This window comes from Amphiura filiformis, chromosome 7 (genome assembly GCF_039555335.1).
Source record: "Amphiura filiformis chromosome 7, Afil_fr2py, whole genome shotgun sequence".
Taxonomy (NCBI): Eukaryota; Metazoa; Echinodermata; class Ophiuroidea; order Amphilepidida; family Amphiuridae; genus Amphiura; species Amphiura filiformis.
The window spans coordinates 70,746,928-70,762,094 of record NC_092634.1 but is presented as its reverse complement, the minus strand read 5'-3'; the positions used below and the strand labels follow the sequence as shown (position 1 = coordinate 70,762,094).

Here is a 15,167-nt window from a genome sequence, read left to right as displayed (position 1 = left end):
TATGGGGCAATGAATCCAGTTACTACACTGGAATTTCAGTGACTCAATACAAGTACGTTATTTATGATAAGAAAAGAGGTACCGCTATAATTCATTTCTTAACATTACCGTATAAATGAACCACTTGTCTTGAATCTCTGAAATTTCAGTTAAGTAATTGGATTCCTTACCATGATAATATACTTTTGTTAGTTGTTACCAGTGGGTAGGCCTATTGAGAAAAATACAAAATTCATAATAGTACTATAGTCACACAATTAGCTACAATTTATCAGGGAGTTGTGGCATAATTGCGCGGTTTTAATTTTAGAGAGTGGGAACATTTCATCGGGCTCTAAATTATTTATATAGATAACCGTAGGATATGCCGCGCCGTTTTTTTTCCCAATATTTAATATACCTACAAAAAGATCTAAAAAGTATTATGTTTTATGTCCGCTGTGGCGTCCTATACACGGGCACCACCTACGCCATCTATGATGTACACCATTTGCTCTCATGTACAAAAACCACAACGGTTTAAGTGTTTATATTTGGTCTAGTGTTTCTAGATGTATCTTTGACACAATGCCATGTGTCAACCGCATAAACAATTACCATTAGTCTCGATTCAGATGACTGCTCCCTCCACAGTGCCGAAACATGGTCGAGAGCAGAGCACTAGCTGCCTGGAATCGCGACTATAATGAACCATTGAGTGAACCGCACTAACAATAGAACAATGTATTACCGTGTACGTATTACACAACGACGAGATATATATTATAAGCTTATATATATATAGACTATAGGAACTGAGTTATATTAACGTATTGCCTATAATAGCTACAAATTTCGAACATTTGAGGACAGAAGTTCTCAAGTTAACCTGGAGTTTCAATTATTGGAACTGGTAAAACATTGTAGAAGAAGACGTCGGCCTCTAGCCTGAAATAATAAGAGTAGCCTATTCACTCTCGGCGTCACGGTAGTTTCAGTTTGTGACATAGCCACTACTATGGCAGCTAGAAGAACAGCTAACAGTTAACACTTTAATACCAGGTAAGAAATAATCCCGGAAATAATACCGTGAATTTGGCTCGGTTTGAAGGTTGAAAAAATGAGTTGAGTAGGCCTATTTCAACTAGTATTTTACTGGTATTTTTATACCATGGTATTTACTGACATCATAATTGAATGTTGTTGTTTTTTTTCAACCGTAGTTGTTGGCATGGCATCATGACTTGACCATGATTCTCTGTCTAGTTGTTGTATTGTAGTTTTTGCTGAACCATGAAATGGTCTAGGCTTTCTCACTATCTTGAGCAACATTTTGGTCTTAAATGGACATATCTCGAAATGCCAAGAAACTAAGACCACCCGGGTGGTTTCAAATAAAAGAGAAAAAAGTAGGCCTAAAGAATAAAAAATATTTCACCACCCGGGGGTGATACTCATCATAAGACCCGGGCCAATATTCACGTGGGTCCTTGAAATGCCAAGAAGGTATGACACCCCCCCCCAAGTGCTGCCAAATGAAAGAGAATAATTCTGGTGATCTCAAAATCATGACTATATGCCCCGCCCGAGGCGCGGCGTAACCAATCTTGAAATGAGGTATATATAATAATCGCGTTTTGCGTGACTCTACAAAATTATTGTAAATCGTGACAGCAGGCTAAACCTTCATGTATACCTATGGGCCAATTATCAGCCACCGCTTTCTTTTCTTTTTTTATTCTCTCTCTCTCTCTCCCTCTTTCTTTCTTTCTTTCTTTCTTTCTTTTTCTTTCTTTCTTTCTTTCTTTCTTTCTTTCTTTCTTTCTTTCTTTCTTTCTTTCTTTCTTTCTTTCTTTCTTTCTTTCTTTCCTTCCTTCCTTCCTTCCTTCCTTCCTTCCTTCCTTCCTTCCTTCCTTCCTTCCTTCCTTCCTTCTTTCTTTCTTTCTTTCTTTCTTTCTTTCTTTCTTTCTTTCTTTCTTTCTTTCTTTCTTTCTTTCTTTCTTTCTTTCTTTCTTTTTCTTTCTTTCTTTCCTTCCTTCCTTTTTTTTTTTTTCTTTCTTTCTTTCTTTCTTTCTTTCTTTCTTTCTGGTCCTGTGTCTCAACCTGGGGTACCTTTGTGTTACATAGTAAAAAAATGAAATGGTTCAAACATTTTACCTACACATCTCATTTGAAGTGGTTCATCCTTCTGAGCATTTTGACACCTTTCTTATGGAAATCGGTTCAAAAATGAGAGAGTGCGGGCAAAAACAATCACAAAGTAGGTTGGATGTAACTCTACCTCTTTTTTCCGCATTTACAATAATTCTGAGCAAGTATTGGTCTTTTAAATGAACTTCTGTATTTATTTACTTGGTTTAGATGTCTGGGAGTTCATTTAGACATTTTTTTACTAGATTCAAATTTTTAAAGGGGGGTTTAAATCAAATTTACAATATGAATCACTCCCCCGAATCCTCCTCCCCCTAATACTCAGCCACCCTTGGCACATTTCATGCCAAACGTCATAAGAAAATAATTGAAAAATATTTTAAAACAGGATAAAAACATGAGTAATATAGAATAAATTAGCCTCAATTTAAGACCTAATTTAATCTTCTAAGTGAAGGAATACTCAAGAGACAGTGTTTTGAAATCCAAACTGTACATCAAAATGTAACAAAGCCACCTTTTTGGGTACCCCAGTATATGGCACAGGATCTTCTTTCTTTCTTTCTTTCTTTCTTTCTTTCTTTCTTTCTTTCTTTCTTTCTTTCTTTCTTTCTTTCTTTCTTTCTTTCTTTCTTTCTTTCTTTCTTTCTTTCTTTCTTTCTTTCTTTCTTTCTTTCTTTCTTTCTTTCTTTCTTTCTTTCTTTCTTTCTTTCTTTCTTTCTTTCTTTCTTTCTTTCTTTCTTTCTTAATATATTAATTATAATATAATTAAATTTTAGTCCGTCTTCTGTAAACAACTTGCTTCAATCAGCTAGTGATACTTGTTTAAAACATTAACACTGTCACTAGTTTTTTCCAGAGCAAAATTTACTAGCAAATATATGTATTATAGGCCCCGGGTATAGGCCCTATAGGCCTACTATTAACTTTCTTTACTTGCCCTTTAGGTACTGATGTTATATCAGAGTGCCTCATGACCACATTATCGGCAGTGCAATTTGCTGGAGCTGTAAAATGAAGGAGTACAATTTTGACGTTCTTCTCTCCCATCTGGGGGAATTTGGACGTTATCAACGCCGTGTCTACTATCTCGTGTGTCTAATGACTCTGGTAGGGACATGGCATACGCTTGTCCAAGTTTTCCTGGCTGGAACCACCGACCACTGGTGTCATGTCCCCGAAATACAAAGTAGTGATTGCCAAGAATGGAACTTGACCGACGCCAAGTGCCAAGAAGTTACCAAAGATATCGGGATACCTGCTATTGGTGATGTCACTGATGTGGACCAATATGCGCAATGTGAACGGTATAATTTGACCGATGTGGAGGTGTATCCCGGAATTGATTTGAGTAATAGCACTCAAACTATACCGTGTAATTCAGGATGGGTGTATGGCACCTCTCAGTACAAAAGTACCATAATAAGTGATGTGAGTATAATCAATCAATCGATCGATCTACAAATGTATTTGCTATCACAAGTTGATTTGGCAAAAGTAAAATTCCCATTGGGAAGGCCTATTTCATCTTATTAAGAGGTTTTACGAAGCAAGAATCGTTATTTTGATATACTTTTGCGAAAAATAATGGCGACATTTTAATTTACGTAATGAACATCATAAGTTTATAGACACTGCTTATCATGCTTATCAGTCAATGATTTGTTACTCAATTCCAGACACGATAACGAAGTTTGCTCTTTGATTAAAGCTAAATTTATACTCGATGGTCGCTTAATTTGCAAAGGCAGTATTTAGCATACGTATGCTCCATATTTTTGAAAAATTTTCAGGAGCGAATCGTCCCGGGGGCACTCCAACTTTGGAGGTGACGCGTATGTAGGGCTGTTAAGACCCCTTTTTCAGCATCGCTGTCACCCAAAGACCCCATATTTTTTACGAACACATGCTCGCTCCGCGCTCTGTCACCCGAAGACCCCCTATTTTTCCATTTGATCTGTCACCCAAAGACCCTTAGGCCTACAAGTTCAATTTGAACAGCAACTTTTATTTATCACTGATTTTGTTACTTATTTGAAAAAATAAAGAAATTTAAAGCCATTTAGAACTAGAAATTCGATTTTCGAGGTTTTTGTGGCGCTCTTTTGGTTCTCACCCAAAGATTCCATTTAAAAAAAAGGTCATGTTCTCACCCAATGACCCCATATTTTTTTCATTTTGCTCTCACCGAATGCCAAAAATCATGCTCTCACCCAATGACCCCATATTTTTACATGTTGCTCTCACCGAATGCCCCTTAGTGCGAAAGCGCCAGCCCTACACCTATATCCATTTCAAATTGAAGTGCCCCCCCCGGGCGAATCGTCCCTCGTTGGTTCCTTGTATTATTAAATACAAAAGCTTACAGACGCGACGAGCGACATAATTATTGCTGCATATAAATAATCTTAAACCGACTTGTTGACTATGATGCAGGGTTATTACCCTTCAAAATGTAAAATATTGATAACAATTTAATATTACACGCTCAGGTGATCATGGTCAAGTTTGCAAAAGGGGAAAACAACTCTACATAAATTATTATATTAAAGCCTGACCTATATAGGCCTAACTCCCATCTAACCTATAGGCCTATAATAATGTCAATTTTGGTATCATATGACAATGTAGGTATAGTCCTATACCGTAAAACCCCGTCTACAAGCATATATGGTGTTTTTATAAAAGCTTAATTAATTCGAAGCAAGCGTTAATATACCAATACAATAGATCGGTCTTAAAATAATACTTGTTTGTATATGCTTGGATCCGTAATTTATTTGCTCAAACTCCATAATGGCGACTGGATTAATGTAGCTTTCATCAGAAGCACACTATATGCTTGTAGACGGGGTTCTACGGTATATCAGTTATATCTCACCTTTTGCTCTTTTTAAATTCTTTTTATAACCTAATCCATATTAATTGCTTCTTGATCATTTTCATTTCAGTTTAACCTAGTGTGTGATGAAAGTAGTTTTTCAAATTTGGCACAGTCCATTTTCTTCGCGGGGGTGTTATGTGGTGATATACTATTTGGTGCAATAGCAGACAGGTAAATGTATTTGACATAATTATACATTCACCCCTAAGGATAATCGTCAAAGATTTTAAAGGTAGTGAAAATAACTGATTTTAATTTTCAATGATGTTCTGGAGATCCAAACGTCACGGAACATCTTTACCCCATTTATACTTAAACGTATATAAACGATGAATTTTAAGAATTGTTTTAATAAGATACATTGATTTTGTTCAAATATTTCAGAGTTGGGAGACGCCACACCCTACTCGTCGCATTAGTCATACAACTCACAGCTGGTATAGCAACAGTTTTTTCACCGAATTATTTAACATTTGTGATTTTACGCTTTTTAATCGCTTGTGCAACTGGAGGGATCATGATTTTATCACTTGTTATAGGTAAACTATTGAATATTTCATCGTCGACATGAACTAAAATATAAAGACACAAAAATAAAACCTCAACATATTATGTGTAAATAATACGTATAGGCCACGCACAATGTCGCCATATATGAACATCAGCTTCATTAGTGTATAAATCTCTGTAGTCTGACTTCATCATTCAGAGAGAATGGACAAAAGCTCGATCACCGGCTGCACCAGCACTGTGATAACCGCCGGCGTTCTTGTAAAAATAATATTAAATCATAATACCCAAAGGTTTTTTTTATCCCACCCTGTAATGTCGATAAAGTGTGCGAGACAAGAATAACGTATAGGCCTACATTGTTTGTACTACCGTAACATGCAGAATATAAGCTGCTCGGTGCACCTCGTACTATTAAGGGGGTAGGCCTACTACACCCCTGTGGTAAATTTGTGACTATTTTTGAATTTTTTCACACACTGGTAACAAAAGTTATGTATATTATTGGGGCAAGGAATCCAATTACTACACTGAAATTTCAGTGACTCAAGACAAGCGGTTCAGTATATATGATAGGAAATGAGGTACATTCTAGCGGTACCTCTTTTCTTATCATAAATAACGAACCGCTTGGCTTGGGTCACTGAAATTCCAGTGTAATAATTGGATACCTTGCCCCTATAATATACATAACTTTTGTTACCACTGTGTTTTTAGTTTTTGAGAAAAATGCAAAAATAGACACAACTTTATCGAGGGGTGTAGTACCCCTTAATGTCACCTAAAGAAGATACCATTCATATCACAAAAATTATCAAATACAAATTGACTCCCCAAAATTGAAATGTAGAAGCGTCGTCGGGTATATGTGTTACCGTAACTTCATGAATATAAGCCGCACGGTTCATTTCGTATCACCGATATAGAATTCAATACCGAATCACCGCATATAGGTTTTATCAAATGCAACCGTTCTAAATGGTCCATCGTATTGTACTGAAGACACTTCATGACTTAGGTCTCTGTCAAATTATCGGAGTGTCGCCCCGCCCCCACAAAAAAAAAAAAAAAAAAGCAGCGTATTTTTCAACAAAAAAATCTAATTTTTTTCAATGACTGTATAACTATCAGAGTTTAATTCTGCTATTTTATACACAGGTACAGAATTTGTTGGTCCTTCCAAACGTATTGTAGTGTGTGTTTTAAACTACATGTTTTCAACGCTTGGCAGCATGTCACTTGCATTGCTAGCATTTCTTATACGCAAATGGAGAATTCTTCAGTTAGTGGTTTCTGCCCCATCTTTGATATTATGCTTCTTTATTATGTAAGTTGAAAGACTTCATGTTTCATTTTATATCCAAATTAGTATTTGTCCTCCTGTAAATATCTCTTGTTCTTTCCAATTCTTTCTTTCTTTTTTCCAATTCTTCCTTTATTTATTTCTATTCTTCTAAATTCTTTCTTTCTTTCTCTTCCCTCTCTTTCTCTCTCTGTGTCTTTCTTTCTTTTTCTTTCGTATATATATTTGTTATTGTGGGATAGGCTTTTATAAACAGTTATAAACTTGTCCGACGGCGAATCCGCTAAAAAACCCACTAATTGTTATATTTGTTATGTTTAGTAAGTGATACTAAAATATCCACTTATTTTGTTCTAAAGTGACCATATAAATATCCTAATTTAATTGACATTGTGTACCCTCCTTTAGTTTTTACGGTTCTTTTTACGATGCTTTTTGTAAACTATGCTTATTTGTTTTTGTTTCTCTCATCAGAATCATTCCTGAATCAGCTAGATGGCTCATCTCAAGAGGAAGGTTAAAAGAGGCGGATGAAATCATCCAACGCGTCGCTAGGGCAAATAAAGTAGAAATACCTGAATCTCTTCTTGAAGGGTACAAGGAAATAAATGAAGATAAGAAACAGGCGAGAAAAATATCTGTCTTTGTTTGTCTGTAAATGTCTGTCTTACTCTCTCTTTCTTTGTCTTGCTTTCTGTCTCTGATTGTCTTCTATCTCTCTTGGTGTCCGTCTGACCATTCTTTTCTGTATGCATTCTGTGCATATCTCTCCCTCTCTCTTTGTTTCGCTCTGTCTTTCCACCTTTCCCCATATCTCATCTGTCTGCCTGTGTCCTACTGTCATGATTGTGCACGCTAACCATCACTAAACACAAGTGTAAAAACTTTTTTAATAGGCCCTACTTCATCGCGTTTACGTACTTCGCCTAACAGGTAAAAGCAAAGGATGCGTTTATACAATTAACACTACAACACGTTTACAAGGGTCTTTTTCATAACAATTATTTTAAAACACTCCAACATACATGTTGATGTGTTAATAATCGTTATGAAAATACCCTTAAACGCATTGCTGTGTTAATTGTAAGCAATGCATCCTATTATATAATTTAACATGTGAAGTACGGAAATACACTTAAAGAAGTGTTAAAACAAGTGTTATCCATATTATATTAACACTTGTGTTTAGAGTGATGCTGCTGATGGCAAATACTTATCAGGCCTTATTGGTCCTCCAACCCTTCTTTTCCGTGTATGGCAATCAGGCCGCTTTGATGTAATTTTGTGTTTTTATTTGTGTGGAAATAAATGAATTTATGATCGAAAGTAAATATAAATCCAGCTTTTCTAATTCGTTTTAATTTCCAAATTTACTTTGATCTTTTACAGGAGGAGGTTGAAGCCGTTGGCAGTAGCGATCCATGGTTGTTAGATCTGCTTCTATACCCGAATATGAGATGGCGATTACTGTGCCTCATGTGGATGGGGTAGGTTAACAACAAACAAACAAACAATTGACAAACAAACAAATATAACAAACTAGGCCTATATGTTTCTTTCTCATGACAATTCTGATGAATTGCAGCGATGTATGTCACATCTATTTTGTTTGTACTATAGGGTTCCTACTTTGTTTAATTTTAAGTAGGCTTTCTCGAAGGTAATTTATAATAAGTTACAGTAGGGCCTATACTTCTACGAGTACGCCGTCGGTTATCACAATACAGGCTTGTGCAGCTGGTCCCTGTGTGAGTAGTTGGGCTTTCGTCAGGCAGCAGGCTCATGAATAGAATTCAGAGACACATACGAAAGCTCGACTACTCACACAGGGACCGGCTGCACCGACCCCCCGGGGGGCACTCACATGTTAAGGTGGTACGGGTATGTGCGGCGGTCAAGGGTCCCTTTTTCAGGCTCTCCGGCAGCAGTTCCTTAAGCCCCACATTTGGATCTGCTCCAGTTCTTTGAGCCTCAAACTCTGACAATTGTAGCTCTTTAAGCTCAAATTTGGAAATAATTTAGAATTTTTTAGCTCAACAGCCTATAATTTGGCCCTAGCTAATTTCAGTTCTTCAAGCCCCTATTTTGCCCGAAAATCAGTTCTTAGTCAATCAGTTCTTAGTCAATCAGAAAATCAGTTCTTAGTTCTTAGTTCCCAAAGTTCGGCGCTCCGCGCCGCACACCCATACCAAAATTTAAGTTGAGTGCCCCCCCCCTCGGGCACCGACCTGTACTGTGATAACCGACGGTGCCAATAATGTAACTTATACTTTGTTTAACAAACTAAGAATTGGACTATAGGCCTATATTAGCATGACTAGTATTACATATTTTGTTTACTATCATTGCAGGTTTGTAAACAGTATGGTGTACTACGGGCTTTCCTTAAATTCAACAAATTTCGGCTTCAACGAATATTTGGACTTCTTCCTGGTCGTGTCCGCTGATATCATAGGCATTTTATTATGTTACTACACCGTAGAGAAATGGGGGCGAGTTATCACTGTGTGTGTCTCAATGATTCTAGGCGGAGCATTATGTATTGTCACCGGCTGGATGGGTAAATTATTTTGAAAAATTCTTTATTTTACCTTTCCGGTAAACCCATAATTCCTTGCGTTTCGGACCTAAGATGTCGTCATTTGCGCATTGCAAGTCGGCGTGATGTCAATGACGACATCAAGGAATTTTGGGATTTACCGAAAAGTTCAATTAACATGTTATTTAAAAATCCTGCACAATCTATACGTAAAAATTGAAAACAACACTCGTTATAAAGGCACTCTTGAAACAGTTGGCTGCTTAAAGGTCCGTTCATAGTACGCAGTGGTGTGCGCAAAGGGGGGGCAGGGGGGCACCCCCCACTTTTGTTGGTCATTCGGAAGAAAATCAGTAATTTCCCCCGAAATGACTGGTTTCGCCCGCACCTTACACTCCTAATCAGACTCCATTTGGGAGAACTGAACAACCTGCCCCCCTTTCAATGTGCTGCGAACGCCACTGATACGGTACTACGCCGCAATTGCTTTGCGGTGCGTTGCCGATATATCGATTACTTTTTGCCGCAATTCGTCGCATTTCCCAGTTAAAATGTATTTTACTTTATTGCGATACCGCAATGCAGTAGGCCTATTTTGCATGACAACGCGCCGCATCGCAAAGCACTTGCGGCGTAGTATGAAAGGACCTTAAGTAAGTGGCCACAGTGGCGTAGCATAGGGACACGAGGGGGTGGGGGTGGACACGTGTTCCCCAATCTATTGCAAAATTTAGAAAATCGGAAATTTAGGAAAATATCCGAAAAACGGCTTGTGCCCCCCCCCATCAGACCCGGTGCCCCGGCGCTCCCCCAATCATGGTCCCCCACATATGATGACCCACTCTACGCCACTGTTTTAAACAACACTCAAAGGCCATATTTTGCACCTAACCCTTAAACCTTATCCTAACCCTTATTAAACATAGCTATCATCCTGTAAAACATAACTAATTCTAACCATGCTACCTCGTCCTATTTTCTTTAACCCATTTTCTACTATATGTGAAGGACTGGTAGCCAGTTTTCGCATGCGCAAATAAAACTGGCAAAACAAACTATCATAAGCAATCATTTAAAATACAAATATTTTTCTGATAATTGAATACCTGAGTGGAGGAAGGGCCCAACTCCATCAACACCTTTTCTGAGATATTAACAAAAAACACAATATTTGGACAAGTTTTAAGAAACGGACTGTTTTCATCTTGAGGGACCTTTAGTACTGGAACATGAACATACATTATAACATAAATAAAGTGAATTGTGAAATGATATTTGTTGCAATGCCAAAGGTACAGGTCTTTTAAAATATGATAAACTCATTTTTGTAAAATGGAGTTGGGCCCTTCCTCCACTCAGGTATTCAATTATAATGCACCAATAAGCTCTTCTTTTTTAGTATAGATGACATATTATTATGCCTATCCTATATAAAGTAGCTTGATGTCTCGTCAATTTAGTTGATTTTTGCATATTTCTTATACTTCGTTTGACATCATACTCATAATGATACACTATTGACTCATTTTCATTTTGAAGTTGCCGGTGTTGCCAGAGTAATCGTTGCATCTTTGGGTAAAGTTGGAATCGCCGCATCCTTCGCTGTTGCACTCTTTCTACCAATTGAAATATTTCCTACACCAGTCAGGTACGGAATTAATTATTATAAGTTTTCAGTTCTAAATAGAACCTTTTTTGTCCTCTCAGGAGAACCCTCCCTCTTGAGCCTCTCAAAAAGGTTCTTTAATTTGGGAGAAGCCTTAAATGTTCTCTAAAGAACCGAAAACAGTATTTGTGTATCACATTTTGGGGCCATTTTCGACGCTTTTGGAACCATTTTTGGTTCTTTAGAGAACCTCTAAGGGTTCGCCTGAGAGGACAACTTTAGAACCGTTTTAGAACCTTTATTTCTTAGTGTGCTGTAGTCCAGATTTACACAATTTCTTTTATTTTCAGGGCCATTCTGGTCGCGTTCACGCGGTATTCAGACTTTTTGTCAAAGGTGGACTTTCATCCCTGTATTATGAAATGTATGAAATGTAGGCTAAAATACGTACTTGTCATTCACATAACATATTCAGTAGAAAGCACATATTTATGACATTGAGGTTTTGGGACGAAGGACTTATCTGCAATAGCTGCCCATACACATTCTGATAATTTCTGCATTCTGTATTGTACATATCTAAAATATGACAGCTAGCAGCTATCGCATATAGGACTTTCTTACCCTCAATATGGTATCAGAGGTTGTTTAAATGTAAGCCCAGAATACATTGCAGCCACTGACAGCATGTCCCGGGCAGCATGTTTGAGAAACATGTTGTTATTTTCAGAAAATATCACACTGGGCTCCTGCTGTGCATGGTCAAGGTTGTTATATATACAACAAGATAAGCTATGCGTCTGCCATGCATGCATGTGCAAGAAAACTTTGCTGGTTCCACCTTCTTTTCCCAAATTGTTTTTAAAACACACGACTTTTTAACTTTCTTGGTAGCAATGTATCCACAAACATTACCCGTACCCAATTATCAATTCAAAACATAAAAGTCTCGATGATTATTCCATCAAAACTACTGGTTCTTGTTTTGTATATACATTTGAATGTGAAATGGTGTTGAAATGGCTCCTTTATTACATTGCACATAATATCATACTGCATGCTGGGATTATATTGAATCAACCTCTGATATGGTATACTCTCTTGATATGATTACAATGTTACCTTCAGTAGACACTAGACATAAAAAAGTGTCCATGCTCAGCTTAGTTTAGTACGTCCATGGTACAAGCATGGAAATAGATCTTTATCTACTATTTCTATGGTTATTATTGATAAATTGATCATAACCTTCATAATTATTATATGAAGAGCTTTGTTTCAAAACCCCTTACATCCACTTGCTCAATTTTGAGAACACATCAAAAAAACATCAAAATAATCACTAAAGGTGTTTTTCAACAAAAGCAGTTTTTGGCGGGATGCTCATCCTACCCAAGCATCCCGCCAAAAACTGCTTTTATTGCAAACCCCCATATATCAGTGATTTTTTTGATGTAGTTCTCAAAAAAGGGCAAGTGGATGTAAGGGGTTTTGAAACAAAGCTCTTCATATGTTGAATAGCAAATCGATGGCCTGCTGCTCCAAGAATTCCATGAAAAAAATGGCTATGATGGGGCTTACTGGGCTGCCCATCGCGGCGCCAAAGCGTTGTCTGTAGATGGTATTCTATACTCTTTATGAACACGCAGTATGATAAAGTATAAACCTTCAAATGTTTTTGATAATACGTAATACTGCATATTGCACCGCTTTTGAACATTCATAAAACTATAACCTGTGGAAATTGTTGCATGTAAAAATAACATTTGTGACCAGTTCTGCATGTTCTTACGACTATACTAAATGGGACCAAGTTTTAAAAAGGGTGAAAAGCCACACAAGAAAGATTTTTTATACTTTGGCCCCTTGAAACGTTTATGGTAGATTCGAAGTTTCTCGTCACTCGCCCCTTTCATCACTTTGGCCAAAACTTCCACTATGAAAAATTGAGATGAAAATATGAAAAATTCAAAATGTCAGACATGCCCTACGCGACGGGCTATATAAGATAATAGTGAGAGATAACGTGCCCTCCACTACCCATCCCTTAAACAAGAATTTATCAATTGTGATTATTTACAATATGATACATATATGATTATAGAGTTACACTACCAGATAACTCTGGCTCCATATCTGTTAAAGATTGATCTACGCATGCGCAAACGCCCTCTAGTTGAAAGATTCCTTCATCTTATTTATGATGATTACTTTTTTTCTCATTTTAATAAAAACAAACTCAATATTACTCTTCTCTCAAACTGTTGCAAAATGTCTTAAAACATGTTAAAGATGATCTAGAAATCAACAGCCCCTAATAAAGTTAAGAAACCCACTCTTGTATTTTTCTCACATTATATTATAGGAGCATAAGTACTGGGGTGGTAGGCATGGCTTGTGGTATAGGGAGTGTTTTATCGCCATTATTATTGATCCTTGCCGACATCTGGAGTCCGTTACCATTGGTAGTCTTCGGAAGCCTTTCTATCTCTGCAGGATTTGTGGCTCTTTTTCTACCAGAAACGATGGGTCGTAACCTGCCCGAGACTATGCAAGAAGGAGAGGCATTAGGTGCAAGGTAATTGCCTTCATTATGATCAGTCAAAGATAATGTCCCAAAATTATCCTGCTGGACGCCTATAACGAGGACATGGTGCATAGGCTACAACGCCCAGCTCCGGCATGCATGCCCGGGGCTGGACACTCTGACAAGCAGCATCAGTGTTCACTGTAAGCCAATTCCCACCAAAACCTTTATCCTGCAGCTTGGGTGAAGTTGGGTCCTATCTAAGCTTATCTATGACCTGGTGGAGCATGCTTCAAAATATTTTGCAATAGCACCCTCTATGTATTGTCAGAAACCATTTATACATAAACAGTCAGGAAGTGGCACTCACTAAGCAGCTTTAAGCCGATGGTGCATCCAAAACAATTGAAAAACAAAATAACTTACTCGATTTGAACAAGATAAAAAAGATACTCGATAAACAAATTTAGGTACACATAAATAATCTAAACCGCTGTTAAGAAGGGGCTATAAGGGACACTATATTTATTTATTTATTTTTATCTTTTTTACAAAACAAAACCAGGCGGAGAACGGGATGTAGAGGAAGTTACGGAAGTTTGATAGACAATTGCCGTTCACATGAAGATGAAGAAATCGCCTAAACGCACTAGGCATGCTAGGAGAGGCAGGTGATACGTGTAATGTACAAACTGGACGCACTACTACCGATACATCATGGCAGCACCACTATAAGGCCAAGTAAAATAAAAAACATGTTTCACGTCCGGGTTTTTGAAAAAAAGGAGGAAGACGGGGCTTTTTATTTTTTATCGCAAATTCAGTGTAAATACCCATAATTAGAGCTGTTTTAGTGTATACAATAATGCCTGGAAAAAGGAGGAGGCCTCTTTTTATTTGTTGTTCTGAGAGATAGGCCCCTCTAACTATCATAAAACCTTATCAAAGTGTTTCTTGTATATTAGCAAGGCTATAGAAAGCATCTCTACTTCCTAGACATATTTTTTGTAAAGTTATAACTGAATTTCAAAAAAAAAATTAAAAAATGAAGAAACCTCAAAAAAGGAAGCGGGAGGGGACGTGAAACATGTTTATTTTTTTATTTGGCCTAATACGAGGGTAATTCAAAATGTTCTACCTCCATCATCATATCTCTGCTATCTTACGTGCCACCCAAATAAAAATTTTAATCTGGGCTACAAAATAAAAGTTATTTGAGGAAAATGTGATTTTTGGTTGTTAGTTAAGATATGTCGGATACAAATTTTGTACATCGGAAACAGTTAAAAACTGAACATGCTGAAGTCAGGGTCTTAGCTAGAAATTGAGGGTTGCCTGTCATTTGAATAAAATTGCCTGTCCTAATTTGACCTTTAAAATATTTACCAGACATTTATAGCCCATTGGGGGTTCAAAGAGTTCAAATATGTGCTGATATGGCCTTGTTCTACAAATTGAGTCTACTAAAAAGGGCAATTAGCTTCTCAAAACATACAATTTATAATATAGCATCTGTCAAAGGCATTAATTTTGCCCGTCCTAGGAGCAAACTGGCCGTCTAAAATGACGGCCAGACGGGTGGCTAGCTAAGACCCTGGCTGAAGTCAAAAGTTTAGTAAGCATCATGTTGTAGCTTTGGATAATGTTAATAAAAATGTTTTCAAGATG

At 37.3% G+C, this 15,167-nt stretch overlaps 1 protein-coding gene across 1 annotated transcript; it reads left to right on the top strand.

Moving 5' to 3' along the window:
- Nucleotides 1-769: 769 nt before the first annotated feature.
- On the top strand, nt 770-14,801 carry LOC140157571 (organic cation transporter protein-like). Its single transcript, XM_072180809.1, has 11 exons — nt 770-1,041; nt 3,078-3,561; nt 5,082-5,185; nt 5,399-5,553; nt 6,683-6,851; nt 7,302-7,452; nt 8,217-8,314; nt 9,179-9,387; nt 10,906-11,014; nt 13,338-13,550; nt 14,065-14,801. The coding sequence occupies exons 2-11, from the start codon at nt 3,145-3,147 to the stop codon at nt 14,141-14,143; spliced, it is 1,704 nt and encodes a 567-aa protein (XP_072036910.1). The 5' UTR covers nt 770-1,041; nt 3,078-3,144; the 3' UTR covers nt 14,144-14,801.
- Nucleotides 14,802-15,167: the final 366 nt, after the last annotated feature.

What these genes read in the sequence shown, in the direction of transcription:
- LOC140157571 (XM_072180809.1), top strand. Translation starts at nt 3,145, where the DNA reads ATGAAGGAGTACAATTTTGACGTTCTTCTCTCCCATCTGGGGGAATTT. An exon ending in GATTTTATCACTTGTTATAG is followed by an intron (nt 5,554 to 6,682) that starts GTAAACTATTGA and finishes TTTTATACACAG; the next exon opens with GTACAGAATTTGTTGGTCCT. An exon ending in CTGTGCCTCATGTGGATGGG is followed by an intron (nt 8,315 to 9,178) that starts GTAGGTTAACAA and finishes CTATCATTGCAG; the next exon opens with GTTTGTAAACAGTATGGTGT.